Here is a 27,235-nt window from a genome sequence, read left to right as displayed (position 1 = left end):
TATATAGATATATCTAAAGTTTCTAGAATAAAAATAAATAACCCCAATAAATAAATTTTTAAAATATATATATCACACACACAAAAAATCCTTTTTATGAAATCAGCATTTAAAAAATTATAAGGTTAGGAGACTTTTCCCAGGCATTAAAATTTACTTCTTATAATATTCAGGTTTTTAGCTAAAAATAATTTATGCTACAAGCCATTTGAGAGAAGAAAGAATAATTTTTCAGTGGTACTTTTTAAACTGCTTATCCCTTTACATAATACTATACACATGGATTTAAACAGAGACATCCCTTGAGAATTATTTGTAATCCAAAATAGATACTAATAGAAATAAATAGAACATATTGACAAATGACTTGCAAAATCTTGAATAAAGACTTAGGAATAACTTTTTGTTTTATGAAAATAATTGTTAAGACCCTTGAGGAAAGGAACATTATCTTATGCTTTTAGATCTTACAGCATCTGGCACTGAGGTTTATACAGATATGCTTCATGAATAACTTATTCAACTATATATATATATACACACACACACACATATATATAAACTTTTAAATATTTTTTGAGTGTCCCCTCATTTTGGTGGGATTGAGTATTTAGTATTGCTATAGTTTATATTTGGCAAGATATGACTAAAGTGAAAACATTCAAAAATAAGTAAAGTTCAAATGGCCAATAAGCACACAGAAAGATACTCAACATCATTAGCCATCAGGGAAATGTAAATCAAAGCCACAGTGAGATATCACTTTATATCAACTAGGATTACCATAATCAAAAAGTCAGATAATAACAAGTATTGACATGCATATGGAGAAATTGGAATCCTTATACACTGCTGGTGGGAATAGGTAAATTGTGCAACTTTTGAAAAACAGTCTAGCACTCAAAAAGTTAGTTACCATATGACCCAGCAATTCTATTTCTAGGTATATACCCCAAAGAAATGAAAATATACATCCACACAAAAACTTGTACATGAATATTCATAGCAACATTATTCATAATAGCCAAAAAGTAGAAACAACCCAAATGTTCATCAAATAAAATAAACTATGGTATATACATACAATGGAGTATTATTTGGCATTTAAAAGAAATGAAGTACTAATACATGCTATAACATGGATGAACCTTGAAAACATGCTAAACAAAGAAGCCAGTCACAAATGACTACATATTGTATGATTCCATTTATATGTAATGTCCAGAACTGGCAAATCTATAGAGACAGAAAACAGATCAGTGGTTGCCTAGGACTGGAGGGGTGGATAGGGAGAATGAGAGGTGACTGATAATGGGTACGGGGTTTCTTTGGGGCATGATGAATACGTTCTAAAATTGATTCCAGTGATGGTTGCACATATCCGTGCAGTCTACTAAAAACCATTGAATTGTACACTTTAAGTCAGTGAACCGTGTGTTACATGAGTTACATCTTAATAAAATGGTTACAATAGATAGATAGATACATAGATAGATACATAGATAGATAGTGTCAAAAGCTTAAATGACGAAAGGAGGATTCCATGCAGAGCTAGAGGTAAGGAGTGAGCATACAACATACATGGCCCAGCTTGGAAGAAATCTTAGAAACAGGAGTTGAATCCTTAAAAAAGGGCTGTGGAATGAATTTCTCTAAGGATTGGAAAGGAAGGATATAGGAGCGTGTAAGAAGTAGAAGATAGATCTGGTTGCCTTAGTGATTGGAAATGGTGGGGATTCTCTTTTAAGAGGCTACCAGCCTGTCCTTAATCAGAATTTGGTGACTCTGACCTGGACTGCTAGATGACCTGCTGTATAAGTGAATCAGTGGCAGAAGAAGGTAACGTTTAAAATATTTCTAGTTGGCATATATTTAACAAAATAAAAATATGCTTTCTCTGTACCACCTTGCTTTTTTAAATTAGTTTGTATTCTCTCAGGACAATAAGGGAAGATTTTTCAGGCTGATCCAGTGTCAAGACTATTTGTCATTCTAAAGTAGAAGCATTCACTTTACCAAACCATTATCATGTAGGTTTTTCAGATGTTTTCAATTAAATATTAAAAGTATATGAATCTGAATGTTGTAGAGATGCATAGACTGGTAGAAAGCTATTATTTTATCACTGTCAAGAAAACAGAAAAGTTGTAGGCATTTTTCTTTCAAAAGAGGAACTGTACATGCATACAATACAGTAATCATATCAGTCACAGAATCCTTAATTTTGCATTTGTTGTAATTCAGCTTTCACATAGAAAAATTGTATGTGCATGTGTGCACATGCTCAAATAAAAGAATCCCTTCAGGGGTACTATGTTGTTATGTATCAAGATATTCTTTTTTTCTACTTCTCCCCCTCCCCCATCTCCCCTCCCTCATTGTAAATTGGCTTATTAAAACTGGTTCACAAGCCTTCCTTTTTTCCCTTTGTGATTGCTTTGGTCTTGGATTTTCAGCGTAGGACTAAAAATTCAAGTCGGATTTCAGTTACTAGGATAATTTTCTTTGAATTTTAAATTTTTCCAAGTAAATGCATAGATTTTTAATGAACCCAGTATTCAGTGGATTTGCTTTAAATTTAGCTGGAGAGTTAATTTCATGATTGATTTATTAGCCCTTTGAAAGTATAAAAAGTGGTATCTGTAGTTCATGAAGACTGAAAAACATCATCACATTTTGTTTAGCATCTTTTTAAAACCAATTAAAAGCTTTTCTAAAATGGATTGAACAGGAGAAAATAAAACATGTTCCCTAAGTCTTTATTTCAATCAAGTTTCCCTGTGTTCTGCAGGAGAAGAGATCGAGGGGGGATAGAAAAATTGAAAAGGGCTGTCCCAGCAGGGAGCCACGCCGCAGAAAAGGGCTGCTCTGAGAACTCAGCAGCAGTAGCTAAGAAAGCTCCCAGCCTGCTTCATCTACATGCAGAGTCACACAAGGCATGGGGGTGCTCACCATCACCACAGAGGTTTCACATGTGCTTCCCTGCTGATTCTTGTGAAAAGCTAACAATTGGCTTGGAGGGTAAAAGACCACTGCAGTTCACCCTCCCTGAGCTGGACGTACAATTTGTCCAGTGTTAGGAAATGTCCGGCTTAGCAGTGAGAGGCTTGAAGACACCCCTCCTTCCAGTGAGATTCCTAAAGCCGTCTCTTTTGCTTGATGACACTGGGGCTCTTTTCAAGCTTTGCAGATTTATGGAAGTCGAAGGGAATGTGCCTTTCAGGATCAGGAGGATGAAAGCCTTAGCCTTCGTGTCAAGGAAGAGGCAGTAGTAACGCAGTGAGGCCAGGTAAATCTTCCTGCAAACTGCAGCACCAGCGGCTTTATGATTTTCCTCATAGATCTCTTCTGGCACCTTCTTTTTTTTTCTTTTTGGGAGACAAAGTGCCTGAAAAGGAACTCCTCAGCTGTAAAATGACATGACTTCCAGTTTCCTCAACAAGTGTGAGAGTAGTTAAGCCCATTAACCTGACTGCTTTAATGTTTACCTGACACTTTTGCAAATCAGTTTGGAAGACCTCATCCATATGTACCAGAATAACCTTGTAACTAATGGAGAACCACTCCTTTTTCACTTCAGTGCTTCCCAGCCTTTTTCATATCATGGCATGTAGAAAATGATAACATCTGATGGTGTACTTGGGTAAGTGGATGAGGCCATTCACAGCTGGCCAGAGATGCAGCCACGCCAAGTGCCACCCAGCCTTCCCAAGGGCTGACGAGAATTGATATCTTAGAACACTTATAATTCATTCACAGCATGCCAGCTGGAAAACTCTTTGGAAACTGTAAACTTTTACAAAAGAAGATCACTCCAAATTAATAGCAATATTACTGAAGTAGAACTTGGACCTGACAGTTGTTAGAATTTTAGCTGAAAAATAAAGTTGTTGAAAAAAATTACTTCCTTACTGCTCTGGCACTTAGGAATATTACCTGATAAGAAAGAAGTAGGGCTTAGAGCTGGGAAGGGTATAACTAACAATAAGACTGTTAGTAAACTCCTGATGGGAACTCAGGCAGACATATTTGTTTCTCCATGGGTTTAATTTAAGATCACCAGTCTCTCTACAAGATCGCTTTTTCTGTAATCCTTATATGACATCTCAGTGCAATCTTACTTCGGATATGTTATTAGGAAGTCTTGGTGATATTAAGCAACTCTTCAGTCTTTGGGTTGCTTTAGCAAAATAAGCAAATAATGGAAGAGACTCCAAATCACGCAGGCCTAAACATGATTATCTCTCTATCTGTTCAAAATTAACTCTGGCTAATGACTACAATATAACTCAAGAAGATATATAACCACTTTAAGAGAGAGGTTTAGTAATTTTGCCAGACACATTAATTGTAATCACTGATGTGGTGACTTTTGCATTGGACTTCTTTATAAAAAATCTGTGTGATGATTGACTGTTTAGTAGCCCAGTTTTCTCATTTATTAAATCAGTGACATTAGATGGCTACTATAGTTTAAAAAATTCTCTAAAAGTATACTTTGCTTACTAGGTTATCTCAGAAAGTTCTATGTAAATTGAATATATATATATATAGAGAGAGAGAGAGAGAGAGAGGGAGAGAGAACAATTTCAAGTTAATCAAAAAACAGTGAAAGAAATTTGGTGAGTCCTTTCATAAAACATTGCTGCAGATATCTGCTAAATAAAACCATGTTTTCAAAATAGGGTTTTTTGTTTTGTTTTTCAGTAGAGCACATCTAAAATATGTATTAATTAATGCAAAAAATTATAAGATAGATATATACATACACACATACCATTTTCAGGTAACTCAAAATTAAATATCTAAATTTTAATCAGAAAAATGCTAATGGTGCTGAGACAAAATATTCTCTCACTGCCTTAAATATATTACTGTGACTAGACATCAGCATTAGAAAAGTGTTGATTATACCATCATAATGTTCCATGGGGCCATGAATCTAGTTATGAGTATCCTCTCTGCACAACTTACTCATCGTATTGGACTTGGAGTCAGAAAACCTGAGTTTGAGTCTTAGCACAGCCATCTGGCGTTTTAGTCTTGAACTAGTTCCTTAATACCTTTGTGTCTATTTCTTCATCTATAAAATGAAGATTATTCCTCCTTACCTACCACAGTGATGGCCAACTCACATAATGCAAGTTCTATGTAAACCTGCGGGCTGCACAGATATAAGGTATTAATGCCTTATTGTGAAAAGCATAGAGTTACTGAGAAGTAGGAGTATGCTGTTGTCCACAGAGAATGTCATTTGTAAAGAATCAGTTTATAAAATCCTATCCTTAAAAAAGGATGAATGTTTCTCTTGCGTGATTTGAATGTTCCCATTGCTTGGAGCCTAAGGGTTGACATCTAAGATTCTGTTTCTTCCTGTTTTCTTAATGTTTCAAAGTTCTTAGGGGTTTAGTATTTTATTAAGGCTGTTGTATAGACCTAGAAATGTATTTCCCAGCTGTTGTCGTTTTAAGAAAAGAGGTGCCTTTAGATAGTCCACAGAACCTCTTTAGCATGTAAGATAGGAAAACTAAAGAATGTAACTGTATATAGCAAATTTCCATGGAAAGTGAGTTCAGAGTTTCAAGTTGGAATGCCCAGGTTCAACTTCTCTCATTTGCAATACTGGAAAAAGAAGTAGAGGCACCCTGCTTCCCCATCGCCCATTCACTGAAATTTAGAAGCTTCCTGAGTCCTAAGACAAATACTCTGGTCTGGGGATTGGAGATCCCTATTATAAAAGGGAGAATGAAGTAGAAACAGGAATTTCAGAGTTCAACAACGTGAGGAGTAGAGAGAGGGCCAGGGCTTCTGGCCATTGTGGGATCCCAAGGACGCTACCCATTACACTTGTCCTTAGCCTCCAGGGACTGGCCCCCCTACTTCCTTTTTCCCTGTAGCTACCTGTTGCTTGTGACTAAAGTTCACTTCTTTTTCTAATCCAAGGTGGAACAGAATAGCATTTCACAGCTTCTCTTCTACCTTCCTGTCCCCAAAACAAATACACAGATCTTTGAAGATCCATAAGGGTTTATGCTATATGGCGTAACAACTGTTGGGTGAGAAGAACCAATAAGGGGAACCTTACAAAGGGTCCAAAACAATCTGTCAATATTCCTGATAGTTATTGGAATGTAGATGGAACAAGGCCTTGATCTTTTCACGTCACAGCTTGGTCTGTAACCATGCTTTCATCTTGACAATCCTGCTTACCACTCACATTGGGGAATGGCAAATGTCAAGAGTGCTTTTCACAAGGAAAGCTCCAGACAATCGGCCTAGACCCTCCCTTCCTTTCTTTCTTTCTCTTTCTCTCTTCCTCCCCTTCCTTCCTTCCTCCCCTTCCTTCCTTCCTCCCCTTCCTTCCTTCCTCCCCTTCCTTCCTTCCTTCCTCCCTTCCTTCCTTCCCTTCCTTCCTTCCTCTCCTTCCTTCCTTCCTCCCCTTCCTTCCTTCCTTCCTTCCTCCCTTCCCTTCCTTCCTTCCTCCCCTTCCTTCCTTCCTTCCTTCTCTTCCTTCCTTCCCTTCCTTCCTTCCTCCCCTTCCTTCCTTCCTTCCTTCTCTTCCTTCCTTCCCTTCCTTCCTTCCTCCCCTTCCTTCCTTCCTTCCTCCCTCCCCTTCCTTCCTTCCTCCCTTCCTTCCTTTCCTTCCTTCCTCCCCTTCCTTCCTTCCTTCCTCCCTCCCCCTCCCTCCCCCCTCCCTCCCTTCCCTTCCTTTCCTCCCCTTCCTTCCTTCCTCTCTTCCTCTCTTCTTCTCTTCCCCTCTCTCTCTCTTTGCAGACCTATTTAGGCTACATAGATGATGATATTTGTTGAATGGATATCTTGAAGATGGTGAGTCTACATGTAGAACTGGCATTGGCAGTGTAAATAAGAGCTCAGGAGTTAGAAGACTTGAACTTGAATTCAGTCACTTAATTTCTGAGCCTCAATTTTCTCATTGTAAAACAGGAACAGTAGTAATATTTAACTAATATATAGATCGTGAGAATTAAATAAGATAAATGTTAATTATAGTTCTTTGTAAACTGCAAATCACAACTCAATTGTTAGTTTATTATTCACTTTAAAGAAAACCCTGACTCTGTCTTTCCTCACACAAAAAAACCAACAAAGTAACCAACCCATATCAAAGGAGCTAGGCTCCAGGTGGCTGCTGCGGAAGAAGCCAGCCCTAGAAATGTCAGCAGGAATGACAGCTTCCTTTCCCTCTAGCTGCCAGCCATCCGGCTCCCGCAGACCCTGCTGGGGCAGCCCTGGAGCAGGTGGAAGAAGGGTGCCAGTTCCCCAAGTAAGGAGTAATAATGGGAAGGGAGGACAGGGCGAAATACCAGCCAGAGCAGGGAGATGAACAGCTTGGTGGCCGCCCCGCTAGTGATCCATTATCTATGTAAAGTGGGCCCGTGTCAGAAACTGCCTGCCTAAGGATCAAATCACCTTCCACTTAATCCTCAGTTATTCTCTAAGTGTGATTTCAGTTATGAAGAAAAAACGACTGGAGGAAATATGCCAAAATTGTTTTCTGTGATTGCCTCCAAATTTTGAAAAAAAAAGTTTGAGCTCATCCTCCCAATATTTTAATGCATTTATTATTCTATTAGTTGGTGTCCATTTTAAAATGTACAAAAAAGGGATTTTTAAAAAGAATGAAGAGAAAAACAAAAGTTAAAGGGAGTTCTATTATTTCTCCATCTTAAAGACAACTGATCTTAGATGGTAGGTCGTAGGTGGGTTTTTCTGCTTTATTATTTCTTACATTTTATACATTTTCTACAATAAGCATTTGTTACTTTATAATCAGGAAAAATAAAAACTTAATGTGTATACAGTTGTTTTTATTTTTAACTCAGCAGTATAACTGTCAAAATTCCGGTCCTTTGCAACTAACTTGCTGCTTGACTAACAATAACAGTTAAATGAATCTACCTTTGTATCTAAGCTTGTCTGTGTGCAATATATTTTGTTAGCCTTGTTTTTTCTTTAAGGCTGATTTAATTTAAGGTCTGGTCTGTAAGATACTCTGTGGTCCTGCGAGTAAAAGTGTGTATGTAAGTGCCTCCTGACTCTCACGTTGTCCTTGGACACCCACCTGGCATTCAGCTCAGTGCTGTGCTTCCAGGCTGAGCTTAACGATGGTTGAATGCCAATGTGACCAAGGTTGACCAGGATAGATGGTGACAGTTCTACTAAGCTTCATGGAAAGGAGATGAGAAGTTTCTTTCTATCCAAAAATATTTCTTTTGAAATGCAAGTTTGAAATATTTCTTTAGGGAATATATGCTTTTATTAGGATGTACATTTAATAAACTTTTGTTCTGTACTATAGAAATAACAAAGATGAATAAGACATGATACCTGCCCTCAAAGAGCTCATAATCCAGGACCACCTATTCAGTTGTGCAGTTTGGGCACAAGCTGTGCACAAGGTCAACTGGCAAGTGGGGGTTAACATCCGGCCCACACTCCAGTTGCCCTGTGAGCTGTGTACCCTGACGTGGGCTGTAACTGCCCAGCTGAGTAGGGTTGCCTCATTTAGTAGATGAAGATATAGGATGCCAAGTTAAATTTGAATTTCAGAAAGACACCAAATAATCTTTTAGTGTAAGTATATCCCATGCATTGTTTGGGACATACTTATACTCAGGGCTTTATCTAGCAACCCTAGCCCTGAGGAAGAGGAAAAGGGGTGCCTTTTTACTCATACAAGGTGCTGGGGCTTTAGGAGATGGGGACAAGGGTGACTGTATATACCTAGATGACTGCTTTTTTCTAATTCATCCACCTAGGAGGGGTATTTTTTTTCTTATTTGTATGCAGGCCAACTGGTGTCCCTGACACAATCCAGTGAGGGAGAAAGATGTGTAAACACGATGATGTAAATAGTTAAGTTTTATAACTTATGTGGGTTCCAGTGGACTATGGAGGAAAGTATGGTCCATTTTACCTGAGAAAATCTGCATATATTTCACAAATAGTAGTTCTTGATCCTGGTCTTGAAAGATGAGTGACAGGGAGATTGATGAGGACCATTGTGCTGTGCTGAGGAATTCCAGCTCTGCAGCACTGGGCAGAGATGGTGAAGGGTATGCCTGTGCCAGAACCAGCACATTTTTATTATTTACATACTAACTGATACTTGGGAATTTAAGGATACGTTTTGTGTACAGTTACTTATCTTAGGCTTCGTATGGCATATTCAGTTTCACTGGAGGGAAGAATAGGAATTAGTAAGAAATCAAAGGCTTCATTTTTCCGAAATGACTGAAGCTTAACCTCTTTAAATATCAATTGCTGTTATACTTTAGCCTTTTTTAAAAGGAAAGAAATGCTACATACATCTTTGGTGTCTGAAGCGAAGTATTATAAACACTACGTTAATGAATAAGGATCTTCATTACAAACCATAATCACATGGCGATTATGCAAGAACTATTGGAATGTAGAGGACTTGGCCCTGGGAGTCATTAAGTAGGCCCAGTGTGCCCTGGTTTTTTGAGTTTGTTGTACTTTTTCTTGTTTTTAATGGTTTTGCTATCAGCTTTTACTTGAGGAATTCAAGTGAGTTGTGTCAGTCTGCCTGCCTCTGACAATTCCCCCTCGTCTAATTTGCTGCTTCTTGTCAGCTGTGAGCTAAGAAAGGCAACCTCCAGGACCCTTGAGTTGTCTGTAAAGTGAGAGCAACTAGGCTCTGATGAGAGCCGGAGGAGCTTCCTGCCAGCAGGGCCATGTCGTGAATTCCCTGGGTCCCTTTCTTCATAAAAAAAATGTTAAACTTTTATTTTCCAACTGTTGGTATTTAAAACATTTTCCTCAACCTGAAAGTTCTTTTATTTTTCTTCTGATTTTAGAAGAAATTAGAATATTTTTGTGGGCCCTTGCCCCTGTGCCCGCTGTGCCCAGTGGATAAGTTGGTACTACCTGTGAGTAGTCACTTGAACCTCATTTATTGTGTTTTTTCAGTTCTAGAAGTTAGAGAATTTTGCATATATCTTGGTTCTTGGCTATGTTCTAGATAGTTGAAATTGTTCAGTAAATTGGCCTCCAGATAAATGAGGTGTTTTTACTGGGCACATTGAATCCATGCTCGGAGAGGGTGGACCCTGAAGGAGCAAACTGGGTTGTGTAGGGTTAAAGGAGGGCAGAATGTGGAGAGAAGGCAAGTTCTGAAATATCTTGAACATAAGGGATAATTGCAAACTGGTAGAAAACTCTGGAAAGCATTTTAATAAAGAGGAATGCTATGGATAAAAATCACAGAGGTAGGGACTTCCCTGGTGGCACAGTGGTTAAGAGTCCGCCTGCCAGTGCAGGGGACACGGGTTCGAGCCCTGGTCTGGGAAGATCCCACATGCCGCGGAGCAACTAAGCCCGTGTGCCACAACTACTGAGCCTGCGCTCTAGAGCTGGCGAGCCACAACTACTGAACCCACGTGCTACAACTACTGAAGCCTACGCACTTAGAGCCTGTGCTCCACAACAAGAGAAGCCACCGCAATGAGAAGCACGCACACCGCAACAAAGAATAGCCCCTGCTCAAAGCAACTAGAGAAAGCCTGCGCGCAGCAACGAAGACCCAACACAGCCAAAAATAAATAAATTAAAAAAAAAAAATCACAGAGGTAGAAGTTAAATGAGAAAGAAGAAGAAAATTGAACTGATTAGAGCACAGGGGTCATTTTAGGGCATCTCAAGGTAAAAGCGGAGGGAGGGAGGGAAAGTCTACTGTGGGTGCCAGGTGGAAGAGTTTGGATTTGCTGATGAATCAGTGATCATCTTAATTAAGTTTCTAATGAGAGAGCACCTACAAAACTGGGCACTAAGAATACTGTACCTCAATACGTCTTTATTTTCTTAATTTATTGAACCTTTTCTCCTAAGAGCTCAGAGGTCGTAATTTCTAGGTGATATATCTATCTAACTCATAATTAAGAGATCAGCCATTGCTGATATAAGTTAAAAATTACACAAATAAGAATGGACAGCAAAGCATAGTGGGAATATCGGTGAGGCCTGAACTCTGGTTTCAGCTCCCTCCCTGGATGTAAAATCTTACCCCCGTTTCTCACCTACAAAATAGCCAGGAGAGGAGAGGGAGGAGGAGAGAACTAGGCAAGCTTTCAGAGCTGTTCTGAGTATAAAATCTGATGATTCCATGTCTTTTTCACAAACTGGTACTAAAATATTCTTTAATATCTCAAAGTGGTCTGCTCTTGCCTATAGTAATTTTTAAAAATTATTTGGGGTGAAGTTTCTTATTTCATATTCAATGTGCATTATGAATTCCCCCTCTTTATCGTCCTCTGTCCTGCCTGCAGCACCAGGAGGATGGTTACAAAGACAGTAGGCTAAGAATTTGCTTCAGGGTAAAATCTAATGGAGAGTTTAAATGTAGTTGTCTGCCTAGTTGTAACATGATTTATTTGAAACATCCTTCCTTTGGTATTCAACTTAAACATTTAACTACCAAAAAAAGAAGTTACAGACATTGGAGCGTGAGAAATCAAATGCATGCAGGATATGCAAAGAGGCCCCAATTCCTCTCCTTTCGCTGTCCAGACTCTTGGTTGTTTTTAATAGTAGTCAAATTTTTCCCTTGATTTGGGGAAACCAAGAGTTGTAGGAGGTGCTTAATAATACTTATCTCGCTAGCTTAAATTAATGGCTTCTAATGAGTCTTATCTTTTCTCTGTTAGAGAAGTCTGTATTATGAATAGTTATGAATAGCTTAACTATTGACGATCAATTGATTAGCTAAGAGAAAGCGGTATGACATCCTTTGCATCTAGTTATATTGTAAATGAAGCATACATGCTGATCATTCTGGGTTGTTTTCTTTAAAACTTGTTGACTTGTGATCATAGTATTCAACACTTGGGGCTCAGATGTATAGACTCTGAAACGGTAGTTATTTTCCTGTTGAACATTTGGTATAGTGTGCATTATTCCAGGGCCAGAAGAGAAGTGTAACAAGGAAGGAGTGATCTGCGGCCCTTGAAACCTACACTGAGATCACCATTCATTCATTCAAGACAAATGTATCAACTTGTCACTATGTTCAAGGCACTATGCTAGCCCTGGATCCATCAGTGAAACCAAACAGACACAAGTCCTGTCCTTATGAGGAAAGACCAGCAATAAATAGAATAAATAAGTAAAGACAGTAAATGAGTAAAGTATATAGTATGTTAAGAGGTGATCCCTACTGTGGGGGGAAAGAGCAGGATAAAGGGAGATGAAGCGGGGGTGGGGGGGTAGGCCTTGTGGGAAAGGTGACACTGGAGCAGAGCCCTGACTTTGAGGCAGAGAACCATGTGGATGTATAAGGGAAGAGCATTCTAGGTAGAGGGAACATCAGAGTATCTTCTGTGTGCCAGGCATGCTGTGCTAAAGACCTGCAAGGACAGAGATGAATAAAACATGGCCCCGCCCCCAGAGAGCTGACAGGCTAGAGACAAGATTCAGACTTGCAAAAAATGCAGTGGTAAAGTTGTATAAGCTCTATGGTGGATAGAATTTTTTATTTAATCTGCACTGAATAATAACAAACTAAGTTAAAGTATCAGACATTACTCCCATTTCAAGAATGAAGCTAGTGTAAGTGACAAACTGAAGCACCTCTTACCAGAAAAGCTTCACATCCTCTGCCCTGAGCTGATTTCTTCCTCAGAGTCCCTGCCTCTCACCGAGGCCCCTCACTCTCAACCTGCTGTCACGGCTGCTTCTGAGGGCTGTTTGATCTTTAGCTTCAGGCCTCGTCTGGGCCTTGACGTAACCGTCGTTAAGCTGAAGATCGGCGCGCTCATCTCCCCCTAATGCAGAGTGAATCTTGGCCCTCTGGGAGAATGCACTCTCTTGGCATCGTTTGCGGCCAGTGCCGTGCATTGTTGGGAAGAGAGGAATTCTCAGGTGCCCCACTGCTCGCCCACCCGACCCGATGTCATAGATTCCTGACATCCCAGGCAGAGGACAATTTTTCAGGTTCTTCTCAAGACCATCGTTCAAGCTCTCACTTCCTTTCATTCCTGCCTCCTCTGACAGTGATGGCAAAGGCCTCCCTCCCCCACGCATTCTCACCTCATGCTCTACTCTGACAAGTAGGTAGGATTTTTAATCCAGTTTTTATGGTTGAGGAAGAAACAGGTGCTGAGAAGTTCAGTAATCTAGCCCAAATCACCCAGCTATGAATGGTGGAGCGTGTACTTTTTGAATGGCACCAAGCCACCTGTCCAGCAGGGGACTTGCCTCTCTTCCCTTGCTTTCTGCCCACCCTGGGCTTGCGTTGAAATGGAAGGCGTGTGTGTGCATCACTGATGGCGAGGCGCCGACCCTTCCTGGGCGCGCTCACTCTGAGACCCTTTCTCAGAGCCGCCTCTCCCGCAGCAGCCCCCTCACAGGCTGCCGGACTGCCGGGCATGAAGCTGCTGGGATCATCTTTCTCGTCATCAGTTCTTCCTCCTCCAGCACCTTCTTTAGTTTCCTGTTGCTTTTTATACTAAATCTCCTTTCTTAGTTTGGCATTCTGAGTCTTCCTTTTATTGGCTGCCTACTCCCCATCTCTCTAAAAAGACTTCGTTTTCAGCCCTGAGGGCTCTGGCTCAGCTGCCTCCACCACCCACATGGGAATTAGGAGCATGGAAGACCTGTCCCTTCTCCTCCAGGGCCTCCTCTTCATCAGTGTCTCTATGGTACTATAGGAATCTTCCCAGATGACCCCATGCCAGTGAAGCTGTGCCTATAAGCTGTGTCCCCTCAGCCATTATTCATTTATGTTTGCTGGTGTGTTACTTGGTAGTGGTCCCTGAATATTTACTTGGTCTCCCCAGCCAGATTGTACTCACTTCAGAGGCACAAACTGAATCTCATAATTCCATTAATACCCAAACAGAGTCAATTCATGTTAATGGTCTGATCAACTAATCTATTTTATCTTTAACTTACTGGGCTTATAAATTCTGAATTCTGAAAATTTTCACTTTTGTTTACAAAAGCCTCAAATTCTAACAACCAGAAAATAAAGTTTAAGGCCCCCGGCACACTCACTTCTTAATCCATTTCAGGGTTTCCAGTTGTTCACAATTCATTCTTCTTACCAAGGGTGTATTGCCCTTGCTCAGCATTGAATGATATGGAAATAATTGGCCTTTCTTTACTGCATAACTGACTTTACTTTTGTTAGCAGGTTAAAATCAGCCCTTCCATTTCACTGCAGTATTATATTGGTGGCATTTTTATTTAAGGGAGGGAAAAAAAAGCTTTCTTCCACATGAACTTTTGTTGCAAATCAGTTTATTGGGGCCAATCAATGGGCAGGACCTATGAAAGGGTGTGGATTATCTGGTTAGTCCTTTGTGTGGCAAAAGGCTTAGATACTGCTTAGTACTTGGCTCATTCTTCATCATGTAAAGAAGTGGTTTTTCTGAAGGATCAACACCTGACTGAGCCCTGCCTTTTTCATGGTAATGTTTTCACCTGAGTTGCTTCTTATGGTACTAAGAATTAGTTAACTAATACTTATTTAACCTTGGAACAATGTTTATCATAATCCGATTGGCAGATAGTCGTTTTATTTAGGCCTTTATTGCATCAGGACTAGAAAATCTCAGTGAAGAGTATGCTGGGAACAATTTTTTCCAAGTAAGTTGTCGCTCAGCTTTTTTTCTTTCCATCAAGAGGCATGTTTTGGCGTTATAGACTCAGACTAGTAGCCACTAGTAGTTGGATTTCTCTTTCTGGGTTGAGCTCTACTTTCATTTTTAAAGCTGGCCTTCTCATTTCATGCTGCTGGCAACTTTTTCTCCAAAATGTTCTCCAGTGTGATTTATGATATTAATATATTCAGAGCTGGTTTTTCGTGGTAAAGCTTCCTCATGAGTATCACCACTAATTAATATACAGAATGACCCAGCACAATTTAATTATTTGGTAATGTTTTTCGGTGTTTTCTTAAAGATGATGCTTACAAGTCAAGGCCTGAACTTCCCTGGGTCATGACCTCTCTGCAGTGTTTGCAGTCTTGTTAAACAAGAAGAAAAGCAGAACATAAATTAACATCTCCATTATGAGTTGCTCTACATTTCCCAGTCTTAACACTCTGAAGAGCACAGTCACTGGTAACGTAAGACAGAGTTTCACTAGGAAAATGGCAATTCCAGCCTTCTGGAATGGGTAAGAAGCCATTCTTCTAGGGCCAATGTTGTCCTCTGTAAGAGAGGGGCAAGATGAGGGGGTTGGAATTATGGACTATGGAACATTAAAAACCTAAGGAAAAAAGCAAAGTAACAATTATCTTTAATTGTAATGAAGATATACAAGCCTGTGTGGCTTTTGGCATCTATGAGCCTTCAAGGATATGTTCCTAAGTTTACAAACAGAATTTTAAAATAGTTGAAAAATAGTTCGAGTGTAAAAGCACCACTTTTCTGTTACACTGTAGAAGTTTATACATCTTTATGTGTTTGTAATTACCCCAACACCCCAGTTTTTGTTTTTGTTATTTTGCCTTTGGATTTATCTATTTCTGCTCCTTCTGGCTTGGATGTCCTTCCCCTTCGTCTCCTAATCACCCCACTCACTCCTTAAGACTTGGTTCAGATATTGTCTCCTCCAGAGAAAAAGAAGATGTTTCTCTGCCACACGTTTCTTCCCTCTACCATGACATCCTATGTGCAATACCTCTACCTTTCCATATTGTATTATAATGATCTGTTTTGTATCTGTCTCTCTGTATATACAAGGTCTATTCCGTATTCATCCAGGGGCTTGGTAAAGGTCTGTTGACAACGTTGATTTTTAGCTAGTTGGTTTCTTGAATAATAACAATGATTACCCTTTAATGTGTATACTTCAGCGGTATGCTTCTCTCTCACAGTCTTTGCACAGGCATTTGATATGCCAGTTACTAATTGTACCAGAAAGCCTCACCCTTGTTTCTTTGGTTAGACCTTTGTTTACGTTGGTGCACCATCCATTCTTGGCACAACAGATGGACAAAATAAAATCAGTAAGACTGAGAAAGGCTAGCACGCCTTGTTAGCAATAGTGGTTTAATATTTACAAAACCCCAATGGAAATTGCTTTGGCATCTGATCTTCAATTTCTTAAACTCTTTTCCTACATTTAATTTAACTTTCACATAATTTTTTAATTTTCTCATTTATTTTAATGCCCTGAGTTTCTAAGATCTGTGAAAGGTTTAATGATTTTATTAAAGGCTTATCTGTGGAATGAGTGTGTATCATAAATCTAGTGACATAGTTTAAAATCCATTCCTCTTCCATTTTCCAAGTAAACATTTTTAAAACGTGTTTTTCTTTGTGAAAAAAGGCAGTATACAATTTTGGATTCTGGATCTGGTTTCCATTCCTGGCTCCATCATTTATTAGTTATTAGACCTTGAACAAATTAGTTAAATCTATAAGACTCAGTAGCTTCATCAGTAAAATAGAGATAATACTGATACTTAATTCTTAGGATTATAATGGACACTGAATGAGAGACTGATCTAAAGAGGTGCCATACTGCAAATAAGAGTAAATGGAAGTCTCCATATTGAGTGGTGAGGTACCCAGACTCCTTCCCCCACCGACTCCCATGTAGTATGTTGGGAACTAGTCTCTATAACCCTCAGGAAGGAGACTGGAAGATTCTCCGGGGAAAATGTACACATCCTGACCTTTGAGGGACCCCCAGTAATCAGCCAAGTCTTATCATCCTATCATGAAGCTCTCAGACTCAGAGCTTCCAGCCATTAGTTTACCTCTTAAGTATGAATAGTAATGCAACAATCACCAGCCACTTGAAGAAAACCACCAATGAACAAATAAGAAAAAAAAAAAAGAAAAGAAAAAGGAACTCAGAGGAAACAAAGCAGAGAAAAGAAGAAAACATTTTTTAAAATGTGTAGTATTCACAGAGATCTAAAATAAGGTAGTATCCATGAAATATAATAGGATGTAATTTTTTTTAAAAAGAAACATTCAGTAAACAAGAAAGAGTGACTTATCTCAAGGTTCATAATTTATAGAACATACGGATAAAGAAAAGATTCTTTTAAAATTATATTTATTTTTAAAAGTTAGAAACAATGAGTCAGAAAATCAGAATGGTATCAGTCTTCTAGTCAGCAACACTGAAAATTAAAAGACAATAGAACAATGCCTTGAAAATTCTGCGGGGAAACTTGTTTCTAACCTTGTTCTCTATACCTAGCCAAACTATCAAGTATAAAGTGTACAATATTAAGGGTGGAATAAACACATTTCCAGGTCTTAAAATTTTTACCTCCCATACACCCTTTCTCAGGAAGCTTTTGAAGTATATGTACCATGGAAAAGAGAGAATAAATGAAAAAACAAAGGAAGGTGAGGAGACGGGGGATCTAACAGAGGAGAGAGGAAAGTTCTAGGTCTACAGCTGTGCAGCAGGCCTAGAGAACAGTCAGTTCAGATTGAACTTTGAGAACAGAGGACTCCAGGAGGGGAATGTCTTTGAGAAAAAACACCCAAAACTTTAAAATTCCCTAACATGTTTGAACATATTGGTATGATATCCGTGGCTGTATTTGTTTGGGATGAACTTGTGGTAAGTACTTGATAAACTAAGCAAAGGGGTGGGGGGAGAAATGGCAATTATTAACTCTAATAAAAACAAAATGTTGCCCAAGAAAGGAAATTTAATATTACACTACATGGCTTAGCTGTAAATCATATTTATATAATCATAATAAATACTGAATATAGATTTAACCAAAGACTGTGAAATAATTGGAAGGATGAGAAAAAGGACATATTGGGGTGGGGGACTGTGCAAAATTAATATTAACTCTCCCTCTTCCATAATAGGAATTCAGGAAATAATATTTAAAGCTGAAAAGAAAAATCTAAAAATAATAGTGTACCACTGTTATTTAAAGATAAGGAAGTAAATACAAGAAGAAAAACTAAGAGTAGAAAATGGTTGCTTCTGGAGAGAGGGAATCAGGAATGGTGGCCTAAGCCTGCTATAGTTTTTAAACATTCCTTGTATATTTTGGGGTTAAAAATTAAAAAGAAATTAAAGATATTAAATGAGACAGTTATGTAAAGCATTTAGCACCATGCCTTTCACAGTTAACTGCTGCATAAATGTAAGCTATTATTATTATCCTACCTCTCCTAAAAACCGTAATAAAGCCTTGCTAAGTGGGTTGCATGGGGTTTCCATTCATTCATTTCATTTTTTTCCCAACCATACATATATTGATACTATGTTGGCTGTGAAAAATGAATTACAAACATATACTAAGGTATCTTTCTATTTGGTTTGTGTATCTTCCTGATTTACTGGTCCATGATGTCATTGATACGGATAAGGAGAAAGAGCCGCTGCCTCTTTCTGAACCACGTGCCAAGGAAAGTGTTGCTTTTTCTGAATCATGTTGTTGATACATTTTTTTAAGATTTTCGAGGGACTTCCTTGGCGGTCTAGTGGTTAAGACTCTGCTCTTCCACTGCAGGCAGGAACTAAGATCCCACATGCCGCGCAGCATGGCCCAAAAAAAAAGGATTTTCAAGAGGACAGTTCTGAATTTTTTTCCTTCTCTTTTGCCTAATCATTTGCATTTCTGCGATTAAATAAATGGATATTGTTCAGGCTTACTCTGGTTTCCTAATCAGTCCTTTCCTATGTGTTTTAACACATTTTCTCCCTATGATCAGGGCCGCAAGCTTCTTATCATTGGGACCACGAGCCGCAAAGATGTCCTTCAGGAGATGGAAATGCTTAACGCCTTCAGCACCACCATCCACGTGCCCAGCATTGCCACAGGAGAGCAGCTGCTAGAGGCTTTGGAGGTGAGAATGAGCCAGTGGAGTGCACACCGTTCGAAGAAAGGAGTTGAGGCTGGGATTAATGCTAAGGGTGCCCCAGACATCGCACCTGGTGTTTAGTTTCTATGTTAACCTAGAACACGGAACCTGGGATACACCTGCAGTCATTTTCAGGAATTAGAGGAAGAAGAGATAAATACAAGTGAGAGTGAAGTAATTCCTCATTCCTTGGTGGAAGCAGCATACAAACTGCCAGGAATGAATTACTTTGTGCCCAGCATGACTAATGCATATAGATTACATGGACCAGAAACTTGGAATGGGGGGAGGGAGTAGAGTAATCAATAAATAGAAAATTCAGTTATTCATAGTAGCTTTCAGCCCATTTACTTGCATTTAATAAATTGGAGCAATGGTTAAAGCCTTAGAAACTTGAAAAAAGCTATAGAAGTAAAAGCAACCCCTTTATTAACAAGTTCATAATGTGGAAATGTTTTCTCACATTTTTTTGAGGATGACATAGTCTTTAATTTTAAAAAATATATATTCTTTATTACACTTTTGATTAATATCAATGTGCACAAATGACTTGATGAGGTGTTAGAAAATATTATCTAGTGACTTGCTCAGCAGTGAGAGTCAGGAAGGCTTCTTAAAATCCTCAAGACCCATACAATTGGGGCATACTCCCAACAAAATAGAAACTATCTATATGATAAATGTTTCCAGCTTACCTGTTTGAGCGTTTTTTGTGCTGGGGTTGAGTAAGAGAATTAAATTTAGTCTGCTTTGACACATACAGATTATTCCTAGAAAGGAATGTTAAAAATTTTAACTGATATTTATTATGGATTGGAGCTATTTTTCCCCCAGCAAATATATCTCTAAATTATAATCAAGGTCCGTAAGAAAACAGAGTTTAGGATACCAGTTTTCATTTTCATAATTGCACCTAATGGATTTCAGGAAAGTCAGGTTGGATTTTAAAATATGAGAGAATTCTGTCAGCTTGAACCAGTTAGGTAGTTCTTATCACTGTTCTTTTAAGGGTAAATGTGGGAATTAACTAATGTTGTTGATGCACTTATAGAAGTGCTTTCGTTTTTTTTATTGTTTTTGTAGCTGTTGGGCAACTTCAGGGATAAAGAACGCACCACAATTGCACAGCAAGTCAAAGGGAAGAAGGTCTGGATAGGAATCAAGAAGTTACTAATGTTGATCGAGATGTCCCTACAGGTAAGATGTTTCCTTCTCCGTATGGTTCAGACGTAGAAGCTTCACGATATATCCCAAGAGTTTTTATCATTCCCTCTCGCTGAGGTTTTAAGTTATAATTCTTTTATATTATTTCCAGAATCAGGTTGGTGTTAGTAGCCTGCTTCTGAGATCAAACAATAACTTATTGGTACTTTTCTTTCCTACTTCTTAAAATTCAAAAATAGAAGAAAAGAATATAGAGTTACTTTAAGTTTTAATTTAGGGAGTCACTAGGTCTTAGAACTAGAAAGGACTTAAAAGAACAATTGTTCTGCTGCCCCCTCATTTTAGAGGTGAGGGTCCTGAGTGTCCCACCGGTTGTCAATGAGTTATGCAGGGTCACAGCCAGTTATCTACAGGGGTCGAGGGGTGGGATGGCGTTGTCCATCAGAGGTCAGGAAGCGACGCACAGACACCAAAAGGGGCCTGGGAGACAGTTTCAAGGGACAAGGTAATTGAGTGTACAGATTAGACTTAGGCTATGTATGTTCTCCCCTGGCAGGGCTCCTAGAAATTTTATGCAAACTACTGTAGGGTTGAAGTGTCCAGGATCACATAGAAAACTAAGCCCCAGGCTACTCCCTGGGCAAAAACAGATGAAACCTCTTTGGGACTTTCTCACGTCTGTGGGCAACTTACCTTTCTTCTTTTTGTAACTCCACCCCTCCGTGTGCACATCCTGTGTCTTTTTGTCCTTATCTGACATACTAGTTAGATAATAAATGTATCACTTCCAAGCTTTGTGAGTTCAGGGACCTTGGCTCTCACTCACTATTAAATCCACAGCCCCTGGAACAGAACTGGACACATAGTCGGGCACTCAGTAAACTTCTGTTGAATGAATCTCTCCCGGGTCTTAGGTGGACAGACTGGCTGCATTCTTGAGAGTCATGTATTATGCTCAGTCCTGCTCTTCCAGCAGTGTGAGCTGTGGGTGGATGAGGTGAAATTTAAGTTTCACTTACTTCTGAAATAGGCTCTTGGACCAATAACAAATTGGAATCACGAAGCAAATGCTTTTTAATCTTTGCTGGTAAATTTTTTTTTTATATATAAATTTATTTATTTTATTTTTATTTATTTTTGGCTGCATTGGGTCTTCATTGCTGTGCACAGGCTTTCTCTAGTTGTGGCGAGCAGGGGCTACTCTGTTGTGACGCGTGGGCTTCTCATTGCGGTGGCTTCTCTTGTTGTGGAGCACGGGCTCTAGGCACATGGGCTTCAGTAGCTGTGGCATGCGGGCTCAGTAGTTGTGGCTTGCGGGCTCTAGAGCGCAGGCTCAGTATTTGTGGCGCATGGGCTTAGTTGCTCCACGGCATGTGGGATCTTCCTGGACCAGGGCTCGAACCCATGTCCCCTGCACTGGCAGGCGGATTCTTAACCACCGTGCCACCAGGGAAGTCTGGTAAATTTATTTTAAAATAAAATTGTAGCTTTCAGAAACCTAAAGTTTAATTTACTGAACTTTCAGCTGGACTATTTAAAAGCCAATTTATTTATTTTTCATTTTGAGCAGTAAATTAAAGTTACAGACAAATCACTTTGCTTAGGATTATTCTTGGTAAAGGTGCATATACATTGGCTCTCTCCTTGGAAAAGATAAATTTGTCAGATAGTCAGCTCTACTCTTCATTTTTTAAGTTTCAGCACAATTTTTTTTCAATAATTGCATAGAAGAAACTATGTGGGTTTTTCTCCCCAATCCCTACCCCTTCCTCTTCCTTTGATGCCCACCGGTCAGTGATCAAGTTAATGCCTCCTCTGTATGTGGGGTGGAAAGTGAGAGTGGGGCACTCAGGCCTAATCTTCAGCGACTGACACTTCATAGGCCTCTGCGTTTGAACCCCTTCACATCAAATGGATTTGGTGCAGCTGAGTGAATTCTCTTTCGATCTGCCTTAGAGAGACGGAGCCTAAGTGAAGAGGCATGTAGTTTAGCAGAATATAAGTCATGTTACCTCTCTGTTCACTACACACAATTCTGTTAAAACTTGCACGGTGCTGAGGATCTGCTCTGACTGGATGTCACCTGAGGGAATAAAGTCATTTATCTACATTACTTTTTTCCTCCCTTTCTCTTGACTTTTAATTCCATAGCTACAGGCAAGTCAGTAAGTCCTTGCTCACACATATTAAATATATTTAATGGGCAAAGACCTGCAAGTACTGACTACAGCGGAACTCCAGCCAGTTCCATTTTTTTTTTAGAGAACTTGACAATTGACTCATATGTAATTCTATTCCCAAAGAGGAAAAATGTTTCTCTTGTTAAATATTCACACTTTTTCTTAGTCCTTTGTAGTCTGACCTCTTAACTTTGATACATTTGAAACTTCTGTTCAGATGTTTTTCTGGGATAGAAGAGAAGAAATCTTAAAAAAAAAAAAAAAAAGTGGTTGGAGGGGGGAATCCAATTGCACATTTACCCACAGCTGCACTGAGCATTTGAAAGCTATTCCTGGAGGGCAGGGAGTTCCCTCTTGGGAAACAGACTCCTTGCCCTGGAACATTTTTTAAAAGTTAGGTGTGTTTCTTACAATAAAAATTCATCTTAAGGAATTAAATTTTTATAAATTTGTTTAATTTATTTTTGGCTGCATTGGGTTTTCGTTGCTGCGCGCAGGCTTTCTCTAGTTGTGGCAAGCGGGGGCTACTCTTCGTTGCGGTGCGCCGGCTTCTCATTGCGGTGGCTTCTCTTGTTGCAGAGCATGGGCTCTAGGCGCGTGGGCTTCAGTAGTTGTGGCATGCGGGCTCGGTAGTTGTGGCTCGCAGGCTCTAGAGCACAGGCTCAGTATTTGTGGCGCACGGGCTTCGTTGCTCCGCAGCATGTGGGATCTTCCCGGACCAGGGCTTGAACCCGTGTCCCCCTGCATTGGCAGGCGGATTCTTAACCACTGCGCCACCAGGGAAGCCCCATTAAAGATGTTTTTAATGATCATTTTTTAGATTACTTCACATCTCTGGTGGACCAATGAGAATAAAATATAATTAAACAAATTAGTAGAAATATGAATATGAAATGAAAATGAGTAGGGATAATTAATAATAACAACCTGAACCTACAACCTGAGCCAGAACTAACTCCCCCATCTTTTTTTTAGACTCACAATGCGGTTCTCAGTCACAAGAGACCCAGATTATCCAGAGAGCATGTCAGAGGAATCAGTCCCACTGTTCTTTTTTTTTTAGTTTCAGCACAATTTTTTTCATTAATTGCAAAGAAGAAACTATGCAAGAGAGACCAAGGCTAAGAAAAGCTCAAGTGTCCATTATATAGAGTTAATAAGCTATTTTTTAGTTGCTTAATCAACACCAATTGGTTTCTTCAGTTTTGGTCTCACTTTGATGCCTTCGATGAACCCTGTGAATTGGATGCCATGTGCACCCCCATGAATGGGCAGCCCCGGTCTCACACTTGGTGGCTCTCAGTGCTGCCTTCTCACCCGGTGCTAGCTAAGGGAGCGCTCAGCTGAGGTGCCTGTGGATGACCAGCTGGGTCATTCGCAGCCTCGTGCATGGCGATTCTCTATGCTGGGAAATCCCATTCACTTCCCTTGAGTGACACAGTCTACTTTGCTGTGTATCAGAATACTGGTCAAGGAGCAGGTAACACATTTCTGTGACTCAGCAAAGCACTAAGGAAGTATAAACCCGATCATTTTCTTGGCATGAAGTGCATCATTATTAGAAGGCACCACTAACCCGTCGTCTTTATTTCTTCTGATGTGTTCAGATGGATCCTGAATACCGTGTGAGAAAATTCTTGGCCCTCTTAAGAGAAGAAGGAGCGTAAGTACATGCGACACTTAAGACTGCCAGCCAGACTTCCCACTCTTTTAAACCCATGTGCCTATTCTAAGAGTTGCTGTACAGTGCATGTGAATTTGAATTCTCAACCTCTCTTGGACAACTTTGTTTCCATTTATTAGAATTCTTCGCTGTGTTGTAGGTCTAGGAGACCAAGCAAGGAAATGGGTTGTACTGTTGGTTTGCTCTCCCTGTCCTGCTTTGCAAAACTTCCTTGTCACAAGGCAGGAAAAAGCTTGATGGTACATATTTATTGGAACCTGCTTTTCAATTGCATGGAGTGCAACCATTTTCTTTTGTGAAATGCTCATCTAATAGCAAATACGTAGTGAAAAATGTAGAAAAACCACTAAGAAGCTTTTAGTGTGGCTTTGTGATGAACGGCTTTTTGCAGACCATCATCTGTTTTTTGTGTTTTGGATCTTTCTTTTTCAGTAGCCGCCTCGACTTTGAAAATGAACTATTTTCAGACACAAAGTGACCAAGGAAAGTGACCAAGGTGAAGGGGGCCTGGGATCTTCACTCGACTTACTCAAGATACTGGACAAAGTGAAATGTTCCCTACCTTCAGCACGTGCTCTCTCTGCATGATTAGTGCAATGAAACTCCCTTCCTTGTGCTTATTGAGATATTCAGTTTTGTGGAAGGTATAAATTTGCTTCAGAATGCTGTGCTCACCTTTCCGTGCAAGCTGATTCCTTCTTGCTCAGTCTTGAAACGTGGGAAACATACTGTGCTTGTGAACGCTACACATTCTAAGCTCCCTGCCACCACCTGTCACCTAAAAACTCTCAATAAACGCAACGATGTGGCAAAATAACAGTTCCTGGAGTAGAAGGAAGACTTTCTACATGTAAACCAGGAGCAGTGAATAGAGGTATGGGTTCAAAGGGATTATTTTGTAACTTCCTTGTGCTAACACTAAAGGTAATTGGATACATGGTTAAAGGTTCTCCCAGAAGCCTGGTTATCTTTGCATAAAGAAACAGGGCTTTGAATTTCTAAGATGCTGTTCTCAGTGATTTTCAGAGATGTTTCCAAGTTGCAGTCAGGAGATCTTTCTTAACAGAAAGTCAGATTATTACCACGTTGGCTGTGACACCCCCGTAATATAAGTAATTTGCTCTGTGGCAAGAGATATGCTAATCATTACCACTTGGTAGATGTTGCTAACAGCTTGTGAGAGATGTGTATGGAAAAAGCACACACCCCTAAACAGAAAGGCGTCATTAAAGTAACTTAAAACCCTCTCAGCACTCATTAGTGTCCAACTCTAAATGGGTCAATCCCTTAGTTTAATATTAAAGGCTTATTTAGTATCACCACTTTTCTTTTTTCCTTAGCTTAATGACTGACTTAGAATGTATCCTTCCTTTAAATTATCTGTACTACCTAGCATCTAAATAAAACACTATTTTCCAGAAAAAATAAACCACTTTCTAGTCCTCTCCCCTCAGTCCTTTAACATCCATTCCAATACACTGAAGACATTTCCTTTCCCCACTACGCACTTCTTCCAAAGAGAAGGAGAACGGTGGTGTAAGCCGAGTTTGAAGAAATTGAATCAGGTCGTCATGTTTGGTGAGGAGACTTGTGGAACATGCCACTCTCTCCCCGTTGCTGCTTAAACTTCTAGGACAAGCGATCAGGAGCCACCTGAAGGTACCTAACACCACCTGTAAGGCTTGTCACGCATAAGGTACTTGGGTGTAGCTCTGTCATCTGTCCCCGTGGTAGAAGGTAAATTATCTCCAGATCTTGCTCTCTGTATATTTTTGGTAGACTTGTATGTCACATCTACTTTCTTTTGGGTTTTCATCCCTAGCTTATTTTGTGGCTGTTTTTTTTTTTTTTTTTTTTAGGTGGATTGTATTGTGAAATTCTGTGATTGCTGGTGGCCAATATCCTGGATTCCCTTATCTGTTTTAGATCTTGCCTCTTTTTTCTCTTCCCATGAAAGCAGCACACATTGTATTAACTTATGTGTCTTGTTAAATAAGGTTAATGTCTTTGTGTTTTGTCCAAAACTATATTGAAAAAATATAAATATTATATTGTTTAATGCAAATGAAGGAATGCAATAAAGAGTACATATACTTGAAAACATTCTGTAGACCAATATTTTGTACAAAACAACATACATAACTGATATGAGTGTATGAAGAAGAAGGGGATCAGAAAAGCCCCTCCTTGTTTTAACTAGTGTAAGGAGATGGATGATTTTTATTTTAAAATCTCTGATTTTAATCATTCAGAAAATATAGTTAATTTAAAGGAAATACAGATCGATAGCATATTTTATAAAGTCAGTGCACAACAAGAATCTTTATACCTCTTTTACTTATTTCCCTTTACTAAAAAACTGAAGTGTACCAAAGCCATAAGCGGGTTAGTAATAAACCGGAAGGGAAAATTGTTTCTCAAGTAGAATTACTCCTTCCTATGACACGTACAAGCCAAGGGACTCAAACACTCTCAGTGAGATTTCTTCACATGGTTCGTTTTGGTATCCTTCATCCATTTTGCATGTTTCTGAGCTATCAGATCTTTTAGCCTAAACCCTGATCCTTAGCGGTGGCTCGGGTTAGGACTAAAAGCCACCCAGAAAATCAGCAAGGCTTGTGGGAAGAGGTCAACCTCAGGGCTTCTCCAGCAGCAGGGTCAGCTCCCCAGGAGCTGTCCACGCCCTTCTGGGAGGAGGGCCCTGAGGTCACCTGGTCCCTGCGTAGCCTTGAGAAGGTAGTCTTAAAGCCATCCCGGAACTCTTCAAAGCCGATGCTGGGCAGAGAGCGTTCGAGATTACAGCACGGCCTGGTGACAAAGCAAAGGAGACTCCACTATCTGCTGCCCTAGATTTCTTCTTCTATGGATGAACTGTTAGCAGGCTACTTTTTATCAGAAGATGTAATTAAAACCTCAGAAAAGGAGGTTCTTTTATCCTTTCTAAAGTTGTACGACTTCCCTGAAACACCTTTTTTTTTTTTTAAATGTAACACAGAAAACCTGGATAATGGTGGTTAAACCTGAAATTTGTTTTACTTTAAGGCTTTTTCATATCCTAAAAATTACAGTGAACAGCCTCCCTAAGTTTCAGCAACAAGTCTTGAAGTAGATTTAAGTGTGTATAATAATCAAATCCTGGTAAACAGACTTGCTGAAGCACTGAGTCAGCTATAAACAACCGACCCAGCCCAAACACAGAAGGTAAAAGCAAGATTTCATTTTCCTTGCCTGGCAACTTGATCCATAAGCCTCTTCAAAGAAGTGACTGGGAAAGGTGTGTACGAGAGTTCAAAAAAGCATGTAGATTTCAGAAGTTATTGCAAAATGATCCAAAGTTTCTCTTCAGCTGGCAAGCAGTGCCGAGACTG

General features: G+C 39.6%; 1 protein-coding gene across 1 annotated transcript in view; it reads left to right on the top strand.

Moving 5' to 3' along the window:
• Positions 1-25,864, top strand: part of NSF (N-ethylmaleimide sensitive factor, vesicle fusing ATPase) — a 158,593-nt gene extending 132,729 nt beyond the window's left edge. Inside the window, exons 18-21 of the mRNA XM_061176781.1 lie at positions 18,690-18,824; positions 19,923-20,036; positions 23,791-23,846; positions 24,300-25,864. Of these exons, the coding sequence (XP_061032764.1) occupies positions 18,690-18,824; positions 19,923-20,036; positions 23,791-23,846; positions 24,300-24,345 (351 nt within the window). The 3' untranslated portion in view covers positions 24,346-25,864. The remainder of the gene's footprint in view (positions 1-18,689; positions 18,825-19,922; positions 20,037-23,790; positions 23,847-24,299) is intronic.
• The last annotated feature ends 1,371 nt before the right edge of the window (positions 25,865-27,235 follow it).

The sequence above is a fragment of the Eubalaena glacialis genome, chromosome 19 (assembly GCF_028564815.1).
Source record: "Eubalaena glacialis isolate mEubGla1 chromosome 19, mEubGla1.1.hap2.+ XY, whole genome shotgun sequence".
Classification (NCBI taxonomy): Eukaryota; Metazoa; Chordata; class Mammalia; order Artiodactyla; family Balaenidae; genus Eubalaena; species Eubalaena glacialis.
Note: the sequence above shows the minus strand (reverse complement) of the source record. Positions and strands in the feature narration are given on the sequence as shown.